General features: G+C 43.8%; 1 protein-coding gene across 2 annotated transcripts; it reads right to left on the reverse strand.

Moving 5' to 3' along the window:
* Positions 1 to 5,483: 5,483 nt before the first annotated feature.
* LOC126530848 (BOS complex subunit TMEM147) lies at positions 5,484 to 23,826 on the reverse strand. Of its 2 annotated transcripts, XM_050178151.3 has the most exons (6): positions 23,567 to 23,826; positions 22,701 to 22,839; positions 20,801 to 20,821; positions 14,794 to 15,015; positions 12,768 to 12,889; positions 5,484 to 5,709 (listed from the first exon to the last, which is right to left on the reverse strand). In XM_050178151.3, the coding sequence occupies exons 1-6, from the start codon at positions 23,641 to 23,643 to the stop codon at positions 5,580 to 5,582; spliced, it is 711 nt and encodes a 236-aa protein (XP_050034108.1). In that variant the 5' UTR covers positions 23,644 to 23,826; the 3' UTR covers positions 5,484 to 5,579. The 2 variants fall into 2 exon arrangements, with proteins under 2 accessions (XP_050034108.1, XP_050034109.1); XM_050178152.3 differs by lacking the exon at positions 20,801 to 20,821 and having other exon boundaries at positions 23,567 to 23,824.
* Positions 23,827 to 24,986: the final 1,160 nt, after the last annotated feature.

Consider the following 24,986-nt stretch of genomic DNA (forward strand, 5'->3'; position numbering starts at 1 on the left):
GGGCCGTGTCTTGAAAGTGATCTGCGATAGTGACCGAGCGCGCCTAGTGCTGATAGCTTCGTGTGCGTTGTTTTCGCTGCTTTGTTCGCGTTGAAGCGTAATGCAGCACGAAGGTCAATTCGCTCGTTGCTGCGGCCGCGCTTTCTCACTCCAGTTCGGACAGAGAGTTTCCGCGGTCATCGAGTGAGATGTGTTCATGTTTGCTTGTGCGCGGGTGACACCGCGCTTGTTAATTTTGGTAGTAAGCGAATGCTTACAAGTTTATATGGCCGCTCAAACTACTATCCTTACTTCATATAGTTGTCTACTAAATTGCTATCGCAATCGATGCTTTGCCTTTTGGGCGAAAGTGCGACTTTTTGCTACACTTCGTTAATTCGTGAGAAAACTTAGTGTGGCGCAAGACGGACTATGGCGACGATGGCTAAGAGATGGCGCCAGAGTAGCGCGCGTTGTTAGGGTGCCTCGATGCACTTGCTCGCCTCCGCTCCGTTCGTGGGGGCGTCTCCATGCGTCGTCTGTTTATCGAAGCATTGCATGCAGAGGTCTGTCTGCAGCGGCTGCTGTGAATCGCGCCGACGCATCGGCCACACGCTGCCTCTCGTGATCTCCAGCATAGTTAGGACGTCGCGCCACACTTTGCTCCGTTTGAAACGTGCCGCACGAGACAGATTGTCCGCTCCAGCCAATATAAAGTGAAATGAAAACATGTACAGAGTTGCACTCAAATTTCGAATTAGGGAGTATTGTAATCATCGGTGAATTTTATGGCGAAAGCTTTAAATGCCTCATCAGCCGGTGGCCTTCAAAATGCGGTGTGCAGTAAAGAAAGTCATGTGAGCTTGCCTCGCGCAGACACGCACGCGTTCGTGCCACTGCTCGCGTGTTCGTCGTCGTATTCTTCCACAGCTGGCTCCGATGCCACTCATCATGCCAGAAAAAAAGAAAAAAATAGGCAAATTAAGATGGAGTCAATTTAGGCACTCGAACCCATGACCTTCGATAGGAGTCGAACCCCCGAGCTTATGTGGAGGCGAACCCATGACATTTGGTGTTAAGGCAAAGTTAAGGCACAGTTAATTAAGGTAGTGGCCATTAAGGCACTCAAACCCATGATCTTTGGTGGGAGAAAACAAGTAACAATAGGTAACGCATTTGAATGAGAATATCAAGTAATTTAATTAGGCAGGCTTTTGCCTTCACCCTTTTTGGCGTATGCTGAAGTGACTGTCAATATTTTCTTAAAGCAGACAGCTGGGCTAGTTGGTATACCGACATATGCATTTACATCGCTTTAATGAAAGAGTAAAAATTAAAACAAAGACAAAAGGACAGGTGCCTGTTCTTCTGTCTTCTCTTCATTTTTCCTCTTTCTTTAAAGCATTGGAAATGTATAAAAAAGCTTGTTTTTGGACTGGCCTGGTTCTTCTAGTCAGGTCATTAAAAGTACTCATCAAATTTACATAGCATGTATATGTGCTTGTGATTTCTATCTGTGTTCTGCTGTATGCATGCAGATTGTTTCAATATACACATCTCATGCCACCACTACATAATTACATTAAATGCCTCTACCACATCATCAATTGTACATAACCCTCATGTTCCAGAGTGTAATGCTTCCATTATCCACAATGTTTTCAAGAGTCTTAACACCACTGTACAAAATATTGAGTTCAACATTGTGCATACAATGAGACAGTTTGTTTATGTACAACTGTGTGTTTCTATTGGTTTAAGTAGTAACCTGTTATTAATATTGTGTGGAGCTGGACATTTCTGTGAAAATGTGCCTTGTATATAAGTGCTCAGGTCTTTGTATATTAGCATCCTGGTGTTATTGTGCCATCATCATGATTCACAATGGTCATATTATTTGTCGGAATAAACTTTTTCTAAACACACATCATGCAGATGTGAATGTAATGTAAATTTCAGGCATATCCAAGATGTGGAAAGCACAGTCAAATGAGGGACATTCCTTACTTAGCAAGACATAGGGATATCCATACATCTTTGCAGTCATCCAGACCGAATAACTCCAAACAGCGCATATATTAGTCGGTACAGTGCGAAGCGTCTACGATTTGACTGCTCCAATTGCTATAAGATGTAAACTTGCTGGACATGGTTGTGGGTACTATTTGTGTATTGGATAGTATACGCAAAATCGAACCACTACATGCTGCAGAAAAGGTCCAATACGTCAAAGGACATGCAAGCTTCGACAGACATGACGCGCATGGATGTCACCGTCACCGTCTGTCTCGCATACTCTTCATAACTATGAAACAAACGCACCATGATCTTGCCAACGTACGCTGCACATGACTTTGTATGGTGGGTATACAGAGAAGTACATAGAATCATGTAATGTACGTTGCTGTTCATATCGAGGACCCTGTTGCATTATACTTTGGACAGTCAATGAGGCAGCATCGTGACACTGCTGCCGAAGCTGGTGCATCAACATAAGCATTCTGCTCAATAATAAGTGGTGCTTTCATGTGCTAGTAGTGCGCAGGATCTTAAATGTTCTGTGGCCCAGAAGTGTAGGTGACCCTTGCAGACTCACCTCCTCCAACATTCAGACCCCAATGGGAGAAACTCTTCTGGCCCAATTTTGCCCAAACATATTGTAACAAATGGGATGGGTTTATCTACAAGATGGTAGATGGTCAAAGCATTGCAAGGGACAGGGTGGTCATCCAAGACCAACAGGCAGCAGGCAGCTGCTCGTGCACTCTTTGACTTACTCTTCATTTGTCTCCGCTGTACAGGTGTTATCTTCACCGAGGGCAGACGAGGCTTTTCGAGTGAGCTACATAGCCCTGTGGTAGGAAAGCTTCAGCCAAGCAATGTGCACAACTTGCATTTTGCATGACCACTGGTTCCAAGAGTTTACTCTCACGATGACACATGTCTCATCACTCAAGCAAGTCAGTATGACAAATGGTCCTCAGTACCTTGATGGAAACCGTGTACAGCCCCTTTTAATGTGAAGCAATCTTGTCGAGTGTAGCCCAGTTATCCTGCCATCCATCTGACCATTTTCCTGAAGCAGCTAGAGTTATCAAATGCCTACATAGTACCCAAAGTGCTGGTGAAACACTGTTCAATCACTTATCACTAGACATATCCCCTCTTGGCTTCCCGAAAAAGTATGCCACAGTCATTACACAAGTGATCATTGTTGACTTTGACTGTTGATGTCAGCCCTAGATGTCTAGCAATCTACATGACGACTGACCAAGTACTTGCATTCCAGTTGCTTCTGCCACTGCTAAACCCTGTTTAAATATTCTTGCAGTACAACGCTTCCTGGAAGGCACTTTACAACTTCGAGTGCATAGCCAAAATTTCCAACAGGGGCTGGTGATGTGCCCTTTAAGGATACTAGTGCAGCGACACTATCTTCAACTTCCGACAAGGAATACAAACAAATCGTGGGCGTCAGGCACGAGGAAGACATAACCCAGCTGGCTATCAAGACTGTTGGTATGCTGGGGACACTTAGGGTCTTCTTGTATAAATGTGGCCATGATTGTCTGCATTGGCAACCTCCACATATTCCTGACCCAGCACGCTGCACCTTTCTTGTACACGGTGCAACAACGGCAGGCTGGTTGACGGTGCAGTTCAACCATTATCTAATGAAGTTCAAGCAGCAGCAAGACGTCCAAGACTTGTTCATCAAGCTGGAAGCTGCCCAAGCCCAGAACTTTATTATGACATGGTCATTCAAATATGAAGTTTTGGTGTTCACTCCCCCTCTAATGTCAGCTGCTCAGCTCCTCCACTTCTTACGATGACCTCAAGGCAGACATCTTATTTAATTTCACTGCCACACTATCGACCTCACTGCCCCCCGTCCACGCTGCCAATCAGCCAAGGCCATCATAGATTCCTGGTCGAAGTGCAGGACGGCTACTTCGCCCTAACTCACTTAACCACAGCTCATGTGTGCATACGCAGGCAACTTATTTTGTCTGAAGTGTGCACAGCTTCACATTTACAGTGTGCATGAAACACTGGTGCTTTGTGTGCGTGCGCTTGTAGGGAAAGCAACTTGTAGCGGCTATATCTTCAATAGCAGCACCTCCAACACAGAAGAAAAAAAAATCGCGAGTTCGGAGCGCAAGGAAGAACACAACCCCGCCAGCAACCAGCACTGTTGGTACATCGGAGCTGCTCCGGCTTTTCTCAAATAAATGTGACCGCAGTCATAGGCAATGGCACTCTCTATATCTACCACTATCAACATATTCAAGCATTATTTTTGTCTTTTAACTTGTATAAATTTTTATCAAGATTTTTTTCACTTGACTACTGACGCTGCATAAACAAGATTTTGAATAAAGTGTCACAGAGAATCATCCCTTTCAGTCTGGCTGTGGGACCTCAGCCTGTACATTTCTTACACGTCTAAGGTCCTGTTGCCTGCACACGAAAACTATGCCACTTCTCGAGGATGTAAACATAGCAACCTAAAAGCTGACACTTCTATTACACTAACGAAGTTGCACTTAAATGAGTTTCGGCAGGTCAATGTTTAGTATTAATATGCTGGTCAAGGAAATATATTTACAGTATGATCCGCAACTCAAGGTGCTATTCAATATTAGGCTTTAAAGCCAAATCCAGGCATCAACAGCAGTGCCAGCACTTAAGGTAACCTTTACTATAGTCAGAAAGACATTAGAGAGTTTTAGAATAGGGGCCCCAATAGTGTGGGGGCCCCAAAGAGCTTTGTGGGTGTTAGCGTTGGGGCACGCAGGAGTGAAGAGTTTTAGAATAGGGCTTTGCATTTGCGGATAGCGTCTTGCGCTGACAGTGCCACTACGGCATCAAAGAAAGACTATTAGAAATAATTAAATAAAATATGGCATTTTATGATGAGAATAGTAATTTTGACTTTCATGTTTTAGTGCTTAATTACAATTTAGAGTTTATTCTGACAGCAGCAAAAAAATTTGTTGGGCTTAGTTTTGAGTAACCAACTTCATGTGCCTTCACCAGCCAAGCTAAGCCATGCTAGGCCTACGAGCCATGAAATCCACAATCGAATTCGGAATCAGCGGCATCTAAGGAATCAATCTTCATAACACACGCTAGTTGAGAGAAAGCGATAACCGCAGTCACTTCTTCTAGCTTGCGAATTTCGCGCATTACCACAAATCAAGCCCAGTTTGGTGCTAGGTTAGAGCCGTCGCTTCGATGGGCGCCTTCATGTTTGTTTACGCAGATCTACTGGGGCAGCTTTTGGGGCTCCCGCTAAATCAGTGAAATAGCGTGCCTGACGCAAAACCCAACCACAGTTTGTGTCTCATGCATGCGCAGTGGCTTTGACGCTATTTCTTAGGGGCCCCAAATGTTTGGGGCCCACATTCTAACACTCTCTATTATACAGGCTGCCTTGAACTTCTTTGCACTTTTCACAGATATATAACACAACTAACAAATGATAACAAGGGCACAGCCAGAACTGTAAAAATAGCGTTGTATTTCTAAACATAAACTTAAGGTTGTAGATGGGGTGACTATGACAGTATATGGTCACAAAGCAAGAAAGAAGATCTTCAGTACGAATTCATGCTTTGTGTTAGGCTTAAGTAGATGTGAAGAGCACAGAGACCAACACTGATGGCTGCCATGAGTTTGACAGCCAAGACAAGCCAGGGACCGAATGCCAAGGTTTGGACCATGAGCCTGAAAAGGAAAAGAAAAAGCAAATGCTACACATAATCTTAAAAAAAAATAAAAATTTATGTACAGGTGCAATGTGCTGATCAATGCAGTTTCATGACAGCTTACCATGACCAGAAAAAGAGAGCATTCACTAAACCCAGTACACTCTTACCTCTAATATTTTTCTCAATCTTCTAAGTCTAAATATTCAGAAACCTGCAATGCTGTGAGGTTTTTATGCTGCTTGTGACCATCCTCTTGCTACTTTTCTTCATCTGTGCATTACTTATTTTAGAGGTATGAGTGTTCAGAATTCGGAAAATAGTCTACACTATTCAATTCGAGGATTTACTATTTAAAGTTGCCCAATATTTGTTCCTGGAAGTGCTAAAAATAGCAGTCATAGTCTAAAGGAGAAAGGCCTCATCGACTGCAAGCAGAGACTTCCGAGCAATTCTGCTGTGAGATAACTGTGGTTGTTTTGCAGACGCACCACTTCCTAAGCAAATGCACGGAGGCGATCACTCCACTACAATAGCTCCATGTCATTAACTCCCTCAGGTACATAAGCAAATAAGCAGAGAAATCGTCGATGTCTTGTATTACTTTCTTTACTGGAGCCTTCCGAACAATAACAAAACGCTTTTCAAAAATGTATTTTTTATACCCTATATGTCACCCCCTGGGGTATATGTGACCCTATGTACCTTAAGGGAACCGAAGATGTATGTGGGGTTCTTAGCTGCTACCATGAAACTCCATGAAATAATTTCATGCCGTAGTGAAGCATAAGTGAACATTGCAAATGCTGCAGCAGGTAAATGTGTGGTTTTCAAGCTTTGAGTTCGCACAATTCACGCACCTCTTCCAGGAGGGAGCTTTTGTAATTTAGTATTTGGGAGCTTCAGGCCTTGTCGATGTTCTTATGCGCCCATATATGTGCCCAAGATGTGCTCCGCTCTCAGCTTAAAATTTTTCATATAAGAACTTGTGCGACTGCTTGGCAGAACTGCAACATGGCTCTGGGAGACACGACCTTCGGAAGTTTGAGGTTGGGTGGGTGCTTGAGTGACTACGTTTTGCTGGACAATAAGGACAGGGTTCTATCGGGCAATTAGCTGTAGTTGATCACCACTGGGTGCGTGATCAATACAGGGGAAATTGTAGTCAGCTGTCAGAAAAGCATGGATATCAAAGTGTTAAAGAAAGAGGAGCTGTTGCTCTTGGCATCAGAGCTTGGTATGGATATTAACCATAAGTTGAAGAAGCCCGAAATTTGTATGGCGATTGACGAAATGGGCTTCGATGAGGACGAGCCCACAGATGCCTGGGAAAAGATGTCGTGAAAAGAAAGAATGGGAGGAAGAGAAGGAGCGCAACAGGAAAGAAGGAGTGCGAGTGGAAAGAGAGTGGAAGAGAAGGAGCACGAGAAGGAAAGGCAGGCAGAAATTGGGCGCAAAAAAAAAAAGAAAGGCACGCAGAAATTGAACGTGAGAAGAGGCAGCATGAAATTGAGCTTGCGAAAGCAAGACAAGAACTAGCAAGATTAGCGCGCAGGGCGGATTTGGCGGTGCCACAAACGGAAAGCATGGAAATGATGAGTTTGCTTCAGCCGTATGAAACAGGCAATGGCATCGGTCTCTACCTGATTAATTTTGGATGAAATTGTGAGAAGCAATCATTTCACCAGGACACATGGCCGGAGCGGTTGCTTGAGTTGCTGCCAGGAGAAGCCTCGCAGGTCACAGCCCAACTGAGCGCAGCCGAAGCAGGCACGTACAGTTCAGTGAAGGTGGGTTTGTTCGCAAAATACAAGCTCTCCGCAGAGGAATTTCGGAGGAGATTTTGGGGGGAACTGATTTCCCTGACCGAAATTCAGGAAGAGGGTCTGGCGCTGTGTTACTACACAGAACACAGTGCAAAGAAAGAGGAGGAAATTCTTCCGATTTCTTCGACAGAAATTCAGAAAGGGAGTCAGGTGCTGAGTTACGTCGAAGAACACAGTGCAAAGAAAGGTAACAAAACAGCTAGCTTGGAAGGCATAGTTCAGCTGGAGGAGGCAATCTTTCTGATTTCCCCGACAAAAATTCAGGAGATTGGTCGGGCTGAGGAGCCACCAATGGAAAGAAAAGAAAGGCACTTGGAACTGGCCACCAGAAACAGTGCCAAGAGAAAGAGGCGTTGCAAATTCAAAGTTGCGTCAAGGAAGACAAAGCGGCCAATAAACCTAAAGCCACTAAACCCTGTGGGGAGTGAAATGAAAGATTTAGAAAGACGCATTTGTCATTTGGAATGTTTCAAGTCAGAGCACGTCTGAGTTGTCAGATGAGACTGAAAAGAAACCAACATTCGGGGCAGAGGAGGACAAAAGCCACAGGGCAATTATGTTCCACCTCGATGAGTTTTTTTTTTTAGGTGTAACCTGTTTGACACATGAGAGCGTGGCGGTCAGGCTACGCGACATGGTCATACTAGGCAGTGCATTCCGAGTGCCATGCCAAAAAGCAGGTGGACAGTACGTAAGATATCGGGGGTCAGCAGCGAAGGGAAGGGACTACGCGCCTTTGTATTCCCTGCTTGACAAGTTTGACAAGAGCTTTCAGACAGTGCCCGCCTCGAGTACAGCTTAAGGAGACTGTTCTGACGCGTGTATTTTTGGAAAGGTTTTTTTCGATATGTCGTTCTTTTTTAAGCAGATAGGCTCCACTTTTTTTATATAAGCTTGCACCGCCAAGTCTAGGTTATTTGTTAGAAAGTGGCATGCTCGAGTGTCAGTTCACTTTTCGGAAGTGGTCGCGATAATTTTTTTTTCTTTAGAAGAAAGATGCGTATTTAGCGGAGCTGTTGTTAACCGCACAATTTAGAAAGTGTTTGTACCATTCCTTTAAGGTGTCTTGCTCGGACACAGAAGCAACGCATTGGTGTGTGGCTCGCATGTGTATTCATAAGACGACAGCGTTTTGAGTATCGCCTAGAGCGTGCGTAGTAGAAATTAGGCAAGAGCTTGAATCTTCGTGTAGCTTGAAGTGCGTAATTTACGCCGAATTTTATTATTGTTATTTCTTTAGTGCTGGTCCTTTGTGGCCAAGAGAAAGGAACTGTCAATGCGTGAGTCGCATGAAAGTGGAAGATTTGCGGGGCTTATTCAGAATATGTGGATTGTTTCGAGAGGAAGGCTATGTCTTCACGGCCTGTGCTTGTCTTGCCAGACTTTTGCAGAGAATGCACTCTCCAGTGTGACACCAGCAACCTTGGCCTAGGTGTCGTCCTTGCTTAACTTTACGAACACGGTGAAGATCATCCTGTGCTGTACCTCAGTCGAAAACTGACACCGTGAGAAGAGGCGTTTAGCACCCTCGGAGAAAGAGTGTTTGTGCATAGCATGGGCAATTCAAAACCTAGGCTGGGCACAAAATTCACGGTCGAAAGCGACCACTGCCCTCTTGCACAGCTAGAGCAAATGTTAGAAAAAAAAATATGCAGATCTCGCGCACTGTGGGAATCGATGTAGGTGAAGCTTTCCATGCTGGATGCTTTGATTGACGATAATTAGCGGTGATGTTGATGGCTAAATCTTAATTTCTTCAACGTTTAGGCTAACACGAGAGTGGTGAGTTGATGTTAAACGTTACCTTGCATGCACCACTGCTGTTCGCCTGCGTAGTACACCGAACACACAGGGAGAGATGTTCGCTTGAGGCATTGTTGTATGCCATAGTTTATAACCTCTGAGAGGGTTGAGTGTTGTAATTGCCTCACATGGCACATCGCATTGTGGCAGAAGTATTAAACTTGAATTGGATTATGGGGCTATACGTGCCAAAACCACATTTGGATTATGAGGCACACCGTAGTGGCATACTCCGGATTAATTTTGACAATGTGATGACCTTTAACGTGTCCCAAAATGCGTGAGTTCTCTCTTTCGCCCCCGTCGAAATGCGGCAGCCCTGACTGGGATCAAATCTATGACCTCTTGCAATGCCATAGCCGTAACGCTAATGCGGCAGGCACAGAAGTGTTGATTTGACGGTAAACCGCTTCCGTAGTGTCTCCTAGACACTGCGGTGCATTTTAATTAATGCGGCTGTGCTTCTGCACGCCGTGCGTAAGTTGCCCACTTGACATATTTGCATGGCGTTTATTTTTCATACATAGCAGCAAGGTAGCAGCAAGCTTATCCTGTGTCCCCTGTCCCCTCTCCTCTCTACAGTTCTATTGCACGTTAGTAGAAAGGGAAGCGCTGCAGTTTCTGCAATGCTTCTGAGGGGAGTCACGGATAATTACAGCTGTCAAGCGGCTAATGTGGCGACGGCAAGGGAGCTCCAGAGGGTATTGTGCACATTCGACGCAGTGGTGTAAAGAGTTTCTCCCGTCGCCTTTCCTCTCTTACTCTCTTACCACCCCCCGACGCAGGGTGTGCAACAGCAGCCCACAGCAGCAGCAGCAGCAGCAGCAGTGGGAAAGTCGAAGGAAGAGGCAAAGAAATCTTCTCTTTAAAAACAGGAGACCACTGAGATAGTCTCATTTGGCAGAAATATAACTTTGAGGTCAAGTACAGGAAAGGGAGCCAGAATAAGAATGCAGATGGTCTGAGCCACGAATCTTGAGCAACAAACTCCGGGTATTGTTTTAGGGACATGTTTTGTACAGACTGCAATCTATGTTGATGAGATAGGCAACATATTTCTGTCTTGCTGAGAGCTGGCCATGACAAGAACGGAGAGAGACAGAGCGAGGGGTAGAACATTGTAAAGCGGTGTGGGGATCATAGCGTCCGTTAGGCGTGTTGCTCAGGCACGCCAACCAGTGTGTGTGTGTGTGTGTGTGTGTGTGTGTGTGTGTGTGTGTGTGTGCACGCGTGTGCGTGCATGCGTATTCCCAGGGAGGTGGACATAGTGAAGTGAGGGCTGGGCCCTCGAGCTGCAGTGTGACATAAGCCATCGCTTCTAGAACAATCGCCGAAGCCGCGACCAAACATTGATGCTTCGAGCAACCAGACAGCTGGTCACACTCAGGTCGAATCTCTTGGCGGCAGAGGTGTTTGTTATGTCTCAACACAGCCAAAGGCGTTAATTAGACGTTTGCCACGAGGCAACCCCTGCCCACCCATCAGCGCCTACCAAGAAGTCAACACAGCGTTGATACCGACTGCTGATGTGTCCACAAAAGGCAGCCCCTACCCTACCTCCACCACCACTACCTGGCAACCTGAACTAATGATGAAAAGGGTCAACATCAAATGCTACCGAAGAATGGCGCTGACCTTGGATTACCAGAGCGCTATCCTCCCACATATTCCATACCATAAGAGGGGGGGGGGGGTGCTTCAGGGGTGGGATGCTGCAGAACGTTGCAATAGCAGCACAGCACTTATCGCAAACATCACCTGCCTCTTTTTTCGGCTTTTTGGAGTCTCCAGCACTTTTTACAGTAAAGCTGTTTATGGCTAAGGTTCCGTGCATTTTTCGCGTCTGTCAACAAATTTGTGTGAGCAAAAACTATCATCATCAGCAATGGCTCATGCCACTGCTCATGCATTCATCGTCACCTTCCACAGCTGGCTCCGTTGCCACTCATCATGCCAGCGTTCCCTCTGCCCTACCCTCTGCGAAGGCACTGACGGCACTGATCCACTGCCAGTCGGTGTGGTGATTTCGGTCTCAAATCCTTTGCCTCAATATATCGTGAAATGAAAACACGAATGCATAAACAAATGTACGCTGATGTATAATAATGAATGTGTGTGCATACGTTCTGTCATAATGGCCACCAATCAAGACAATAAATGCATGTGTACCTTTGTTGTATGTTTGTTTGTACCTGTGTCACCTCCTTGTCATATGCTACGCAGCTTCGTTGGTCATCCACCTTCACAGAGTGGATAATTTCATATAATTTCTCATAATTTTTTATGTTGACTGTGATGCATGAAGTGGACACGATGGCTATAGGTGGAAATTCTTTACTTGTTACTGGTAAGCAGTGCCTCTAGCAGTGCCTCTAGCAGAAGCAAGAACAAAAATATCTAGGTTAGGTTAGGTTAGGTCTGATAAGTGATAGGTCTGATAGGTGATGTCTCATAAAGTAATAATGCCATTTGGCGGCAAAGATGAACATGCCACCATGCCAATAATATAGTCTCCACCATCGGGTGAGCAACAGCAAGTGGTGCCATCCAATCTTGAAGCCCATGTTGATATAAGAAGTGTAGCACAATATAGGGCAGAGCATGGTGGCCACTGTTTCATGCATACACAGCTCCACAACTTGAAGTGTGGTAGCAATGGCAAAAAAGCAGGTGAAGCTCGTGAGGGTATGACTGAAGTGGCATTTGACTGCCAATAACTTCACTCATACGAGGCATATTCAAAAATACAGTTGACTGAAAAGATTTATGAAATGCCCTGTATACCACACACATACTATAGACTTCATAAAAAGTCTCATGAGGCCCCATTTAGTAGTTGACTCTCAATACATCAGGTAAAGTGAGTACTTGGCGTAGTACATACTAAAAAAATTTGGTAGGCTCAACCACCGGGACAGGCCCACCAAAACGGCAAGATCGGTTGCACTATGAACGAGATTGACCGACTAAAATGGTGTGATCAGTTGCACTATCACCAGGACTGGCCTGCCAAAATGGGGAGATACCCCGCCCACCCACAAAAAAGTTGCTGCCACTCAGAGAAGAACGCTTTGCGTTAAGATGTACTTGAGCATAGCCTCCCGTATCTTTACAATGCCTGTACAGTCACTAATGCAACATATGGGAGCCAATGGTGCATTGTGATGGCGCCACGTTCCCAGACATTTTAACTTGTTGCTGCTAGAGCACGGACAACTTTCACCATGTGCTGCTGCCATTCTTTGCTCACTCCTTTCCCACATGACATGCCATGACAAAAAGTAGTTGAAGCTCTAACCATGTCACATAAGCTCATAAACTATGATCAATTACTGGAAAAGTGGCGCCCTCTAAGTGACTTCAAATTTTGGTGGCACTGGGCAGGCATTGGCGAAACAAAGGTCACGACTTAAACTACATCAAGAGAATTAAGGATATGTCCACGTACTCAACGAGCAATGACCGGTAGCAGGTGATGGCTAGTAGCACTGTCACCATGGGAAGGTGCACCTTGCGCAGGTCATGTCGGTTCCACAGCCAAACCAGTGTGGCTGTGGTGATGTGGTTAACCTATAATAAATAAATAAATAAATAAATAAATAAATAAATAAATAAATATTAACACACAAAAACAAGAACGCCATAGAGTTGCTCACAAATGCTAGTTGCAATTCCATATTGGGTGTTTTCAAATAAGACGGACAAAGCATGCCGAGACACATTTAGTTTTTATGAGAACATGTTTGTCTTCCCTCCAGGAAGATAAAGCGCATGCTGCTTAAGGGCCTTATAACAACTATCATTGCAAAGAAGCATGACAGCGCTGAGAACTTTAATGTTTTACACACGCAGCTGTAAGAGAATCACAACATGCAGCCTCATCCCTCAACAGTTTTAAAGGGGCCCTGAACCACCTCTCGTGCTTAGTGAAATAATGTAGTCCGCGGGTAACATGTGTTGCTGTGAACATCTCAGCCAAGTTTTGCTGTCGTACATGGTGCATGGAGCTTGTATGTGGATCGCGAAGTCACTTTTCTCTCAAACACTCCCTTTTCAACAGAAGGTCCTGTCCTCACTCTCTTCTGAATGCTTTATTTATTCATTGGGCGCTTTCTTTTGTAATTTCCTTTGATGGCTACTACTGGCCGATACCTGACATCAAGCTGCAGTCGGCTACATCGCGTAGATACCACAGCCGCCACGGGTGCCTCCACGAGTCCGCTGGCTAAGCACACTGCGACTCACTGAGGACAACCATGTTTGGCTTATGTTTAACGCATCACAGACACCAAAGGCTGAAGTAGTGGCATCTACGTTAAAATCCAAAATGAAATGTGAACTGCGCGCTACGGTAACATTTAGAAGACGGAGTATTGTGGGCATGCCCCACTGCACCGTAGCCTTCGCGATGCAGGCATTGAAGAAGGCACGGGAGCACAGAGGAGGCCGTGTCTGATTGCCAATAACTAAGCTTCTAATGAACGCATTGAAGTACTTTTAGTGGCAAAGTATTTCTGAAACAGCCTATTTTCACTTCAGATGCCTTTCTCCACTTTGATAAAAAGTGGTTCAGGGCCCCTTTAAGAGTGATTCGCAGCGGCCACTTAATGACAAACACCACTTACGAAACTGATGTTAGTTGTGACAGCAATACATCTTCTAAGTGTGGTCATCCAGTAGAAGTTGTCCTCCTCGAAGTGAAAGCACTTTCAACTGGAGTGCATTTGTCTGCACATCAAGGAATTACTATACAACAGTTTTTGATATAATTATCCCCTTTAATTGCTACACACACAATTGTGAACACCAAGATGGCGCATCAGAAGCAAAAGTACTGATGGAACTAATGACATTGAAAATGTGGTACAGACATATTAACACAGTCCTGACTGGGCCTTTGATGTAAGTTTGAATTATGTGTGTGCAGCATTTCTATGAAAGAGGTCTGAAGGCAGACATCTGGATGTTTGCTCTTGGGCTCTATATATGTCTGTGTATTAGGCTCGCTAATTTCGTTGTTTCTAATGTTTCTGATGTTTTTGATGTTTTACATCGAGTATGTTTTTCAAGTGACTAGATGGGTAATTTCCAAACGTACCAAGTACGCTACATAGAAGATAGTTGATGTTCATATATCTTTTATATTTCAGTAGAAAGTTCATGCATGTAGTCCACATTTTGTAAACTTTGTAAAACTCATTGAATAATTGAAGATCCTTCATCGGTTTTGCTTCAGTGCACTTTTAATAATTCTGAAGGTGCAAGAAATGCAGTAAAACTAAATCTTCAGTGGACAAAATTAAACGATGCCAAGAAGCTCTACTAACTAAAGTATGCTCCGTTTTAATAACTTTGTTCCACATTCGAAGGACTCGCTGCTGGTACTGTAACCTATCACTAAAGACCATGAATTCAATGCAATCCTATGTTAACGCATCGTAAAACTGAGGTTACTGCACTCTCACCACACTCACCAGTGAAATATTAGAGTCGAAGCTGAGTTGCACGTAGCGCCAGTCAAACTCCATGCCCCTGGCACCGACCCAAAGAGGCACAAAACGAGTCATGAGTAGCTCTGCGCTGGCCCATCCCAGGCCAGCGACCAGGAACTTAGTCTCGCCTTTGCCAGCCACCTTGGTCATCACTATATGCAGGCCCACAAGGTCGGCCAGGTCAACAGTGGCCTTGAGGAACTCCTACAGAGCAACAGGAAGGTAAGGGACAGCTGCATTATTCAGCTGACACAGTGACAGAGACACAGGCCATGTTAAAGGGACACGGAAGAGAAACAACGAATCAGTTTGGAGTGACAGGTGATTGCTTCCAAAACTGTATCTGCATATTTTAAAGCGAACCTGTCTCCATAGCATCAAACAGGTTTGGTTACTGTGGTAGGTGGTACTGGTTGGTGGTGGCTGTGGCTGGACGGTGCAGAGAAGAGTGCAGGTGGTGAGGAGGAGGGATAGTAACACATGCCGATTGGTGGCCTAAACAATCATGCCATCAGACTATGGCAGCAGAGTACAGATGTCACACACACCGGGTGTACCATGATAAAATGGCGCTCAGTTGGCCACGGTGGTAGAATGCATGTGACATCTTCTCTTGCACCAATTCCAACAGTGCAAGGAATCTGTGCAACTTTTAGGTGTAAATGTCTTGTTTATTGGAGGATAAAAATGGATAGCAAAACTTCTCTTTTTGAAATTTCTACCCAAACCACAGCACCAATGACGCGCCTGATGTCACGGGTTACATTGCATTTTGCTGCATCTGGGCCCCTTCTCGCACAACAAAAGTTCATAAAAGTAAATAAAACTGTCTCTCTGCTCACTTTAGAGTGCAATGTAATCTTTTGCTACAGGTAAGCTATTGACTAGCCCTAGCCAAACACTGCCAAAGTGTATGAGAACATGAGTAGCTGCTGCAAACTTTTAAATGCAAAATCAGCACCTATCTTACATCCCTGAGTCCCTCCTACCTTACCAAGCATATTATCACAGTGAGATGAACCAATTCACTATTTCATAGGTGAAATTATCTGTCTACATTAACTTAATGTTCCTCTTTGGTGTCCCTTTAACAGCAAACTTCGAGGGCATTTTTTTTAAGGTCCGATTGGTCGCAAGATTAAAACCACAGTGAAAATCAAAACTGTATGATTTGGAACATTGAGATACATTTTCCAGCTATTTCTCTACATAGTCTCCACTCCGACTGAGACATTTGTCGTAGCGTGGTACCAACTTTCCTATACCCTCGTCATAGCCAATTCAGTACGCTGGTCTGCAGCTTGTTGTCCAAGTCAAACTCCTGTCCTCCTAGCCAGCGTTTCATGTGAGCAGAGAGATCATAACCAGAGGGAGTCAAGCCCGGGCCGTACGGTGGGTGATTGAACACTTGCCATCAAAAACATAAAAACACCGCAGGAGCTTCTTTGTTACAGCTGTACTTGCAGCCACACATTGTCATGAAAAAGGACAACGCCTGATGACAACATTCCTCTGCGCTTGTTCTGAATTGTCTTTTGTAGATGTTCAAGAGTCACACTGTATGAGGCTGAAGTGATGGTCATGCCACGTTCCATGAATTCCACCAGGAGAACACCTTTGCCGTCCCAGAACACAGTAGCCATACGCTTTCTGCTGGAGAAGGTTTGCTTGAACTTCTTTGCTTTCTGGGAATCAGAATTCATCCACTCTTTGGCTTGCGCTTTTGTTTTTTCAGTTTCGAAATGGATTCATGTCTCGTTCCCTGCGACAGTTTTATTCAAAAAATCTTCTCCTTCATCATGCTAGCACTTGGAGAAACGTTAAGGCTGTGCCCATTCGCTGTGTTTTGTGATGGTCGGTCAGCCTCTTGGGAACCCACCTCGCACAGGATTTGCAGTACTAGAGTCTCTCACTCACAAAGCTATAGAGCTGACCGTGAAATTTCGGGAAATGAATCACTTAACACGGAAATTGTGAACCGACAATTTTCTCGAATCACCTGATTCACTCGCTGAGCAAGGTCACCGGTTGGCACTCGCTTCCTTCCCTGCCCGCCTGTTTCACGAGCGTCTGTGCATTCTGCTTGAAAGTTCCTGCACCACTGCTGCACTTTGCCGTCACTCACGAAAGTTGTACCGTACACATTACTCATTCGTCAATGAATTTCGGCTGCACTGCACCCCTCCGCATGCAGAAATCGAATGACAGTACGCACTTCATAATTAGCAAGAGACTTTATTGTTTAAGGCATGTTTTACATGGTCACTGCATACTCAGAATTGACAAGTATGACCTCATGCGATCGACGAGCAAACTAGAGACGCTGAACAACACATCGGAATAGAATGCCATCGGATTTTCACTGTGGTTTGCACTTCGCGACCAATCGGACCTTGAAAAATATAAGACCCTCGAACAGCACAACATGCTGAAGACGGGCACACAAATGTACACACACGCATGCTACACCAGTAAATATGCTCGGCACAGCAGCTCCGAGTGAACATCTATATCAACATCATGGAGGAGAATCCACCAGCACATGCCATTCAGCTCTTGTGTAGGCATGCTCTATATACTGCCAGCAAAAAAAGTGGAATGCAAACAAATCAAACCAAGTTACAATACATCTCCCCCCTTCCACATTCCCCACAGTGTAGATCACTGCTGCAGTTTAGGTTTGAATACTAGGCTGTGGGGCAAGAGTATGTTTATACAATCTGTTTCTTTAGGCCACAAAGACATATTAAATAATGTTCACGGCAGATAATGCAATAGACTGATCCGACCATATTCAGAGCACATGTGTACTTGCCCCGACAGCACCATGATAGCTGTCAGCCACTGGGTGCAACTTTGCTAATTAGACAAGTGTGTATTGTGATTCGTCATGCAAGCGACCTCCACCACTTAAAGATGTCCAATAGCAAAGGAGAAATTTTGCTATTCTACACACAGACTTTCAAAAATCTGCATAGCAAAAATAAGATCCTTCAGTGGGCTGGCCATGCAATGATGCTACATCACACATTGAATTAGCTAAGCACAAGAAGTGTTTTCGTTTACTGTTACCACTTATATTTCAGTTTACACCAGCAGCTCATTGCACACTTACTTATGATAATCTTTGCATTGACAGTGGCTGCACCTTTGATAAGTTTAGTCATAAAAGACAGTGTGTTTATAAAGCCTTCCCACTAGAGGTGTGTGTTTATAAAGCCTTTTCCCTAGTAAAGGTGGGCGAGTTTTCAATCAGAGCCTTTGCATGTGAGTCGAATATGAATGGTCAGTATGGAATATTGATAGTCAAATGCAGGTGCTCATATATACAGCTCAATTATTTACTTTGGTCTAACAGGTACCACACTTGTGCTGGCTAGTGAAAAAAGACAACTAACTGTCGGGGACAATTAGGATCAGCTTTAAACGCATGATCATAAATTGTAATTTAGAACACTGCACAAAAAGGTTCTCAACGTTTGATTGTGATATCAATTATACGGACACTCCAGATGAATTTCCACTGTCGCCACCGTGATGTTCTGTATCAAGACTAAATGCAGTAAGAGTGTGGCCATAGCACGCATCTCCTCTTCTACAACGGCTGTGGTGGCAGACCGCAGCCATGCACGCCTGATCTTGGAGGCAACCTACGGTGGGTTCGAAGGCTAGGTGATCCGAGATAGCTGATGGCTTCGTGTGCGCTCAGTGCTCGCTTGCCTAGTTCATACTGAAGCGAGACGCAGCACGAAGGGGAACTCGTCCGCCGATGCTGCTGCTCTTCATCACGCCAGCGTTCTGACAGCAAGTGTCTGTGGTCATTGAGTGAGATGTGTTTGTATGTGCATGCATTACAATGTGCTTGTTAAATTAGTTAGCGAGCATATGTTTACAGCAGTTTATGCAGCTGATAATTTGCTATCTCATTCAATGCTTTGCTTTTCAGGATAAACCAACTTTTTTAGAGCCTGGTTGCAAAAAGAGCTTTCTAAGAATGAATGGCTGTTGTTTGAGTAGCCTTCTGAAAGTGTTAAATAAATAGTTGCCAAATAAAAATCAGAAGTCATGTAAAAAGAAAAAATGCTGCTGAAGGACTTGTGTGCTGTAATCACATGTAAAAAGGCCTGTTGTAAGGAAAAATTCACTAATTGTAAAACTTCTATATGACTAGATTGCTAAAAACATTAAATGATAGACAACCAAAAATCATGGGTTGTCATGTAGGCTTCTACAGCAAAACTGAAAACAAAACTTGTGTTACCCATTTCATTCCTGCCTAGGCTTTGAAAACTTTTATCATTGTTTCATTTCTGATAATATGCTATACTTTCTTCAACAGACTGAGAAATGTACCAATACTTTATAACTGGTTGCCGCAAAACATTAAACTAGTTTTGAGTATTCGAAAGTACTGAATATTTCATTTTCAATCATGAATACGAATAGCCACTGTGTAATAATCTGTTTGTATCCAATATTTCAAATATTTACCCACACCTCCTTCCAATATACACTACTGTACACAAATACCCAACATAAAGGTGGCCATTTTTATCATATAGAGGGTCAAAAGCTGAGGGTGACAAAAGCGATAAGTCATCACTGTGCGTAGTTTCTTTACAGCGATGCTGTTTGCCTGACAGACCTGTACGAATGAGCCATATGCGTGGCCTCATAGGAGACAGTATCTGGGCTGGTTAACGTCCATAAAGTGAACAAAAATGATGGCAGTGCTGCGTGGTCTCGTAGGAGGGGTATCTGGACTGGCTACTGTCCATAAAGTGAACAAAAACAATGGCGGCGGGTGTGCCGAATTGGGGAGAACAAACGAAAGTATGACGGAGAAGAAAGAAAGGACACGTGATTTCACCACGCGCCGCACCTGCGCTGGCCGCCGTTGCTGCCAGCTGGTTTGCTGTCATCTGCCCTCAATACAACTGCGTGGCAGCTGTGGCAGGAAAACACAGGGATGTGCACTACAGTAGCTGCCAAAGCGTGCAAGAACTGAATCATGCATTGCAGAGGTAGAACATAGCAACAGTTGCGACTCCAACAAAATTGGGAAGAATGGGAAGACCGCGCATTGTGCACATGGCCGAAGAACAAGCCGAGTACGAGGAGAGGCGTCGACAGCAGAGATGCGACTGTAACTAACGACAATGTGCCCGTGCAAAAGCGGAGAATGCAGCTAGTGACTCTGCCTCCGAAGAACGTCAGTGCGAGTCTAACCGTCGGCACCGAGCACAAGCTACCGATGAAGATCGCACACTGGAGCTCGTGAACAACATTTAACACCAAACAGCTTCGCTGGCTAATTCACCACCATGTGAATGGTACAGCCCAGAATTTGTCCTTTTTTTTTCCACAGTGCATCAAGTACGCATAAGAGTTCGAGCAAGGTCCGCTGCAGCACGCAATGCGAAACTGTTACAGGCCCCACCCCAAAACAAATTACGCAAAGCCAGTGCCATTTTTCTTTTCTTCCATCAAACGAAATCTTCCTGCCACATTTCACATGAAATTGTTGCAGGTTAACTCTACTAGTGTGTTGAGCTGCCTACTTTGCCTGCATAAATTAAGGGCACACATAATACACAAAAGCCTTTTGGCGACTTCCTCACTTCTTAGTGCGGCAGTTGCCATTCCTACACATGTTATGAAGGAAGCAAACTGAAAAATTCCGTCAGCTGATGTAGTTACACCTCTTCTTTTTTTCTTATACGCATGTGACTTAGAACATCGGCACCATTTGCAGCCAAGACAAAATAAGAAATAAAATCAACTGGGATCATCATGCAGCGTATAAACATCACTTAGGAAAAAGAGAAGATACAGGCTAGTCTTCTCCTTCCTTAAAAAAAAGAGAAAGAAAAAAACTAGGAAGCAAGAACGACAATGGGTGAAACTCTAAATGAGCTCTAAAGCAGTGCACACAACTGCCACATCCAGCAACCATGCTTTGCAAGACCATTCAACCAAATTTGCTCACCACATCCATTCGAAATGGCACCTGGCAGAGAGAAATTCAGTGCAATTTTTCTAAATGCAATTCAAAGCATAACCTACTTACACACTTCAATTGGCCTGAACACATCACACACACAAGTGCAATTGTAAGCATTCAAAGTACGAAATGTTATAAACCTGTTGCAATATGTTTCTAAAATTTGTGGTCATTATAATCATTTTTCATTACCCTTTACCTGGTACAAACTACAGTGCTTTCTACTACTGTGTTGCAACATCATTATGATTGTACACTTTCTTTTTTTTTTTTTCTGCAAGACAAACCATCTTACCACTCATCCCAGCTTAACTCTTCGAAATAAAAGCTAGTAGGCATCACCGAAAAAATAATTAATGCAAACGCTGTACCCATTCTAATAAGTTAGTGGTTTCACCAAAGATGATCCTTATTCACCAGTGCAAATGTTCATTTGCTTTGCTTACTAAGAATAAACCTCACTTGCCAACACACAACAGCTTAGTCATCAGAGTGTTGATAATGCATAACACAGTAACAAGGCACATATTAAAAACAAGGCAATGGTAACTCAAAATCCCTGGTCTCCACGGTCAGAAATATCACAATATCCTGGTGTTACGGTGCACCAACAAGTGATGGATGTAACCTGACTTTTTCTTCGTAAATGGTCTCTTTAGTCAAATGGTGATTGTTCTGGGGGCGGTCACTCGCTGCTTAATTTTCCAGACCTTAGAGTGAAGTTGTGAAATTGATGGCCTGATCAGTACAAGAATGCCAAGATAGGCTAGCTGGTAGAGCAACATTACAGTGCTAGCAACAGTACCTAGTTCTTGTTGTTTTCAATATAAAAAAAAAATCATTTTAAAACAATTCTGTGGCGGCAATTTCCCAGCCATATGTGAACTTATGTAATTTGCACACTGGTTCTATCAGCAGAGACAATAACATATTGCTGCAGCATTAAAGGGCAACTCCGGCGATTTTTCGATGCCCACTGACCTTAATAAAAATTCTAATATACATTCTCTCTTGCACTCTGATTATCTGCGCCAAACAATACGACTGCAAGTCATTTAGTTTTCCTGAAAATGAACTTTAAAGATTCATTGCTTCCCGACTCGTCACTTTTTACTGGCCACCCTGCATTTGTGACGCGAGAGACTACACCGCCACTGTCACTGAAATCGTCACAGAAATCGCCGCTGTTTAGTTCAGAAAATCTTTAAAAGCTCCCTGCATCATCAGGAGACATCAGCTTTGCTTTTTTAGCATTAGCATCACATGTACTGCGTGTTTAGCATGCGTTCTGCGTGATTACATTATAGTAGTGTAGGATCTGACGTCATCGACTCATCACGACATTGGATGAGGCAGCTACCCATTTTGGTATCAGTACTTCATTTATTGGTTATTTAAAATTTTTGATGAATTTCTGATCACACTGAACCCTCGTTACGATGACAGGACTGTCAATGCCATTATAAAATGACAATATCCTAATATGGTTAAAAAAACACGGGAGTTGCCCTTTAAACTGTCAACCCGGTAGGAATTAGCATGCATTAAAAATTTCCTGCACAGCGTGATATTTCAAATATAGATTAAGCACATGTTTATAATGTCACAGCATTTCGTTGTAGATTATTTATTACCTCAGCTTAGCGCTGACTCAGAGATGTAGGTTTCTATGACAATCGAGGTGCATGTGTGCTAGCAGCAACAAAAACTGCTAAAAAGACATGCTGCAGCAGCGAATATAAACATTTTCCTTATTTTAGGCAGCAACAGATACACAGAATGCGCTGCCTTCAAAATTTTTGATGCTATTATTCATGCAGTGAGCTATTGATAATTCCCTTGTTTTTCGTTGAGTTTTTTTTAACTCACGTTGTGGTTCACTTACCCCAAGAACATCAAATCCACCAACTGAGGATACATCACCGGGAGGAAAAAATGTTGCCAGGATCAACATCTTGCAGAGCTGCATAACGATATACATTGCTGCGGCCTGCACACACTTCCAAAACGCTCCATATTCCGATCTGAAAGAAGGGAGGCGAAAACAAGCTTGGCATAAACTTTGTCAAGCATTGCCAGCTGCATGACGGCAAGCTATCACAAACGAAACTAGCAGACACTGCGCAAGCAGCACAGCCACAGTAACGTAAGAAATTATAATGAATGATGAAAAGAGAAAAATTACGCCACTGGTAACATCGGTAACTGTGCTCCCACTTGGCTTTTGCAGTGGCCTGTTTTACGGGTAGTTGCCGATTACCTGGTCACCATGGTGCCTTTATGAGTAACGCTGCCTTTACGTGAGGCTTAAAACTGGGTGGAGAAACAGCTTCCGCTGTTTATCATGGCACCAAGGTATTGCCTTAGTGGCCCTTCATCCTTTCTTTTTATAAGGTGCCCTTAAACAAGATATCCGGCTAACTTACGGTGTCACTATGGGATGACTTAATGACGATATTTTCTTACAGTATTGAACATAGGCACCATTAAAGTCTTAAGACACTGCTTTCGAACACGTCTACAGCTGGAAAAAAAATTTATGCATCAACTGCGGTGGTAACAAGTATCCACCAGAAACAACTCTTCGTTTCTAGCACGAAACTATTACCAAAATCAGCATATCAGCAAGCGAGAGGTAGCGGTGGATATGGTTGAACATAAGCGCGTTTCCGATTGCTGTTGGCGTGAAACAAACAAGCTGCAGGGGCAGCTCGGCAGAATTCGCCCCAGAGGAACGTTTCCAATACTTACAATCCGGAGTACTTGTAGGTGAGAAGATACGGCACGTATGCCAGGGCGACGCAGTTTCCGAAGTGAAACAACGTCATTACAATTCCTACTTATAGCACTTCAAACACTACCTTTCTTACGTCGCCCACCGAACCTCACAAGGGCACTTTCACGGTTCTTCACAGCACTGCTACGAAATATTCAGAATCCTATTAAAACCGGCTTCTTTTCCTCATAAGGATGGAAGGCGCCATGTTGTTATCCCGCACGATTGCAGATAAGTCTCGCATAAAACCACATTGCTAGAAAAAAATCTAAATAAACGGCCGTGGTTAAAACCAGATAAAAGCTCAATTAAAATAAAATTTACTTGATAGTGCATTTTTTATAACATGACTGTTTTCATTTAAAAAATTTTGGCTATTCACTTGCACAGTTACCAACATGGAGGAAGGATCGGTTACCAACATCAACTTCATTAAGTAGTTGTGGCTAATCCAAGTGAGAACACTTCAGACAGTGCACTTTCTTATTCTTTTGATATCACCTAAAGTAAGACAAGGAAGAAAAACCTTGAAAGGGTTAGTATGCACAGCACTTGTACACTGGTAAAGTCCAACTGATTTAGCGAAATACGCGATTTAACAAAGTTTTTCTCCAGGTTATTTTTCGTTTTCCTTGATTCAGCTGTGAAGTAGTATTAGACTCAAGTCTCAAGTTAGTGATTTAGTCAAAGTATATATGCGTACAATTTTTCGTTCCATCGCTCTTTGCGTGGTCCTTGTTCTCAAGCTTTGTTAACCTCCAAGTTTCTGCCCCATATGTTAATACTGGTACAATGCAATGATTGCACACTTTTTTTTACTATACAGTGGTAAGCTCCCAGTTAGCATTTGGTAATGCCTGCCGTGTGCACGCCTACCTATTTTCATCATCATCATCAGCCTATTTTATGTCCACTGCAGGACAAAGGCCTCTCCCTGCAATCTCCCATTGCCCCTGTCCTGTGCCAACTGATTCCAACTAGCGCCTGCAAATTTTTTAAAATTTCATCACCCCACCTAGTTTTCTGCCATCCTCGACTGCGCTTCGATCCCTTCTCTCGGCACCCATTCTGTAACCCTAATGGTCCACCGGTTATCTAACCTACGCATTATGTGACCTGCCCAGCTCCATTTCTTTCTCTCAATGTCAGTTAGAATATCGGCTATCCCTGTTTGCTCTCTGATCCACACCGCTCTCTTCCTGTCTCTTAGTTATGCCTAACATCCTTCATTCCATCGCTCTTTGCACGGTCCTTAAAGGGACACTAAAGAGAAACAACAAATCAGCGTAGACTAATAAAGCATTGTTTGAGAACACTGCAGGCAGTCATTTCAAAATAATAGTTTGATTACTTGATGAGAAAATGAGGGTCAAAGTATCAGTATTTGAATTTCAC

The sequence above is a fragment of the Dermacentor andersoni genome, chromosome 5 (genome assembly GCF_023375885.2).
Source record: "Dermacentor andersoni chromosome 5, qqDerAnde1_hic_scaffold, whole genome shotgun sequence".
Taxonomy (NCBI): Eukaryota; Metazoa; Arthropoda; class Arachnida; order Ixodida; family Ixodidae; genus Dermacentor; species Dermacentor andersoni.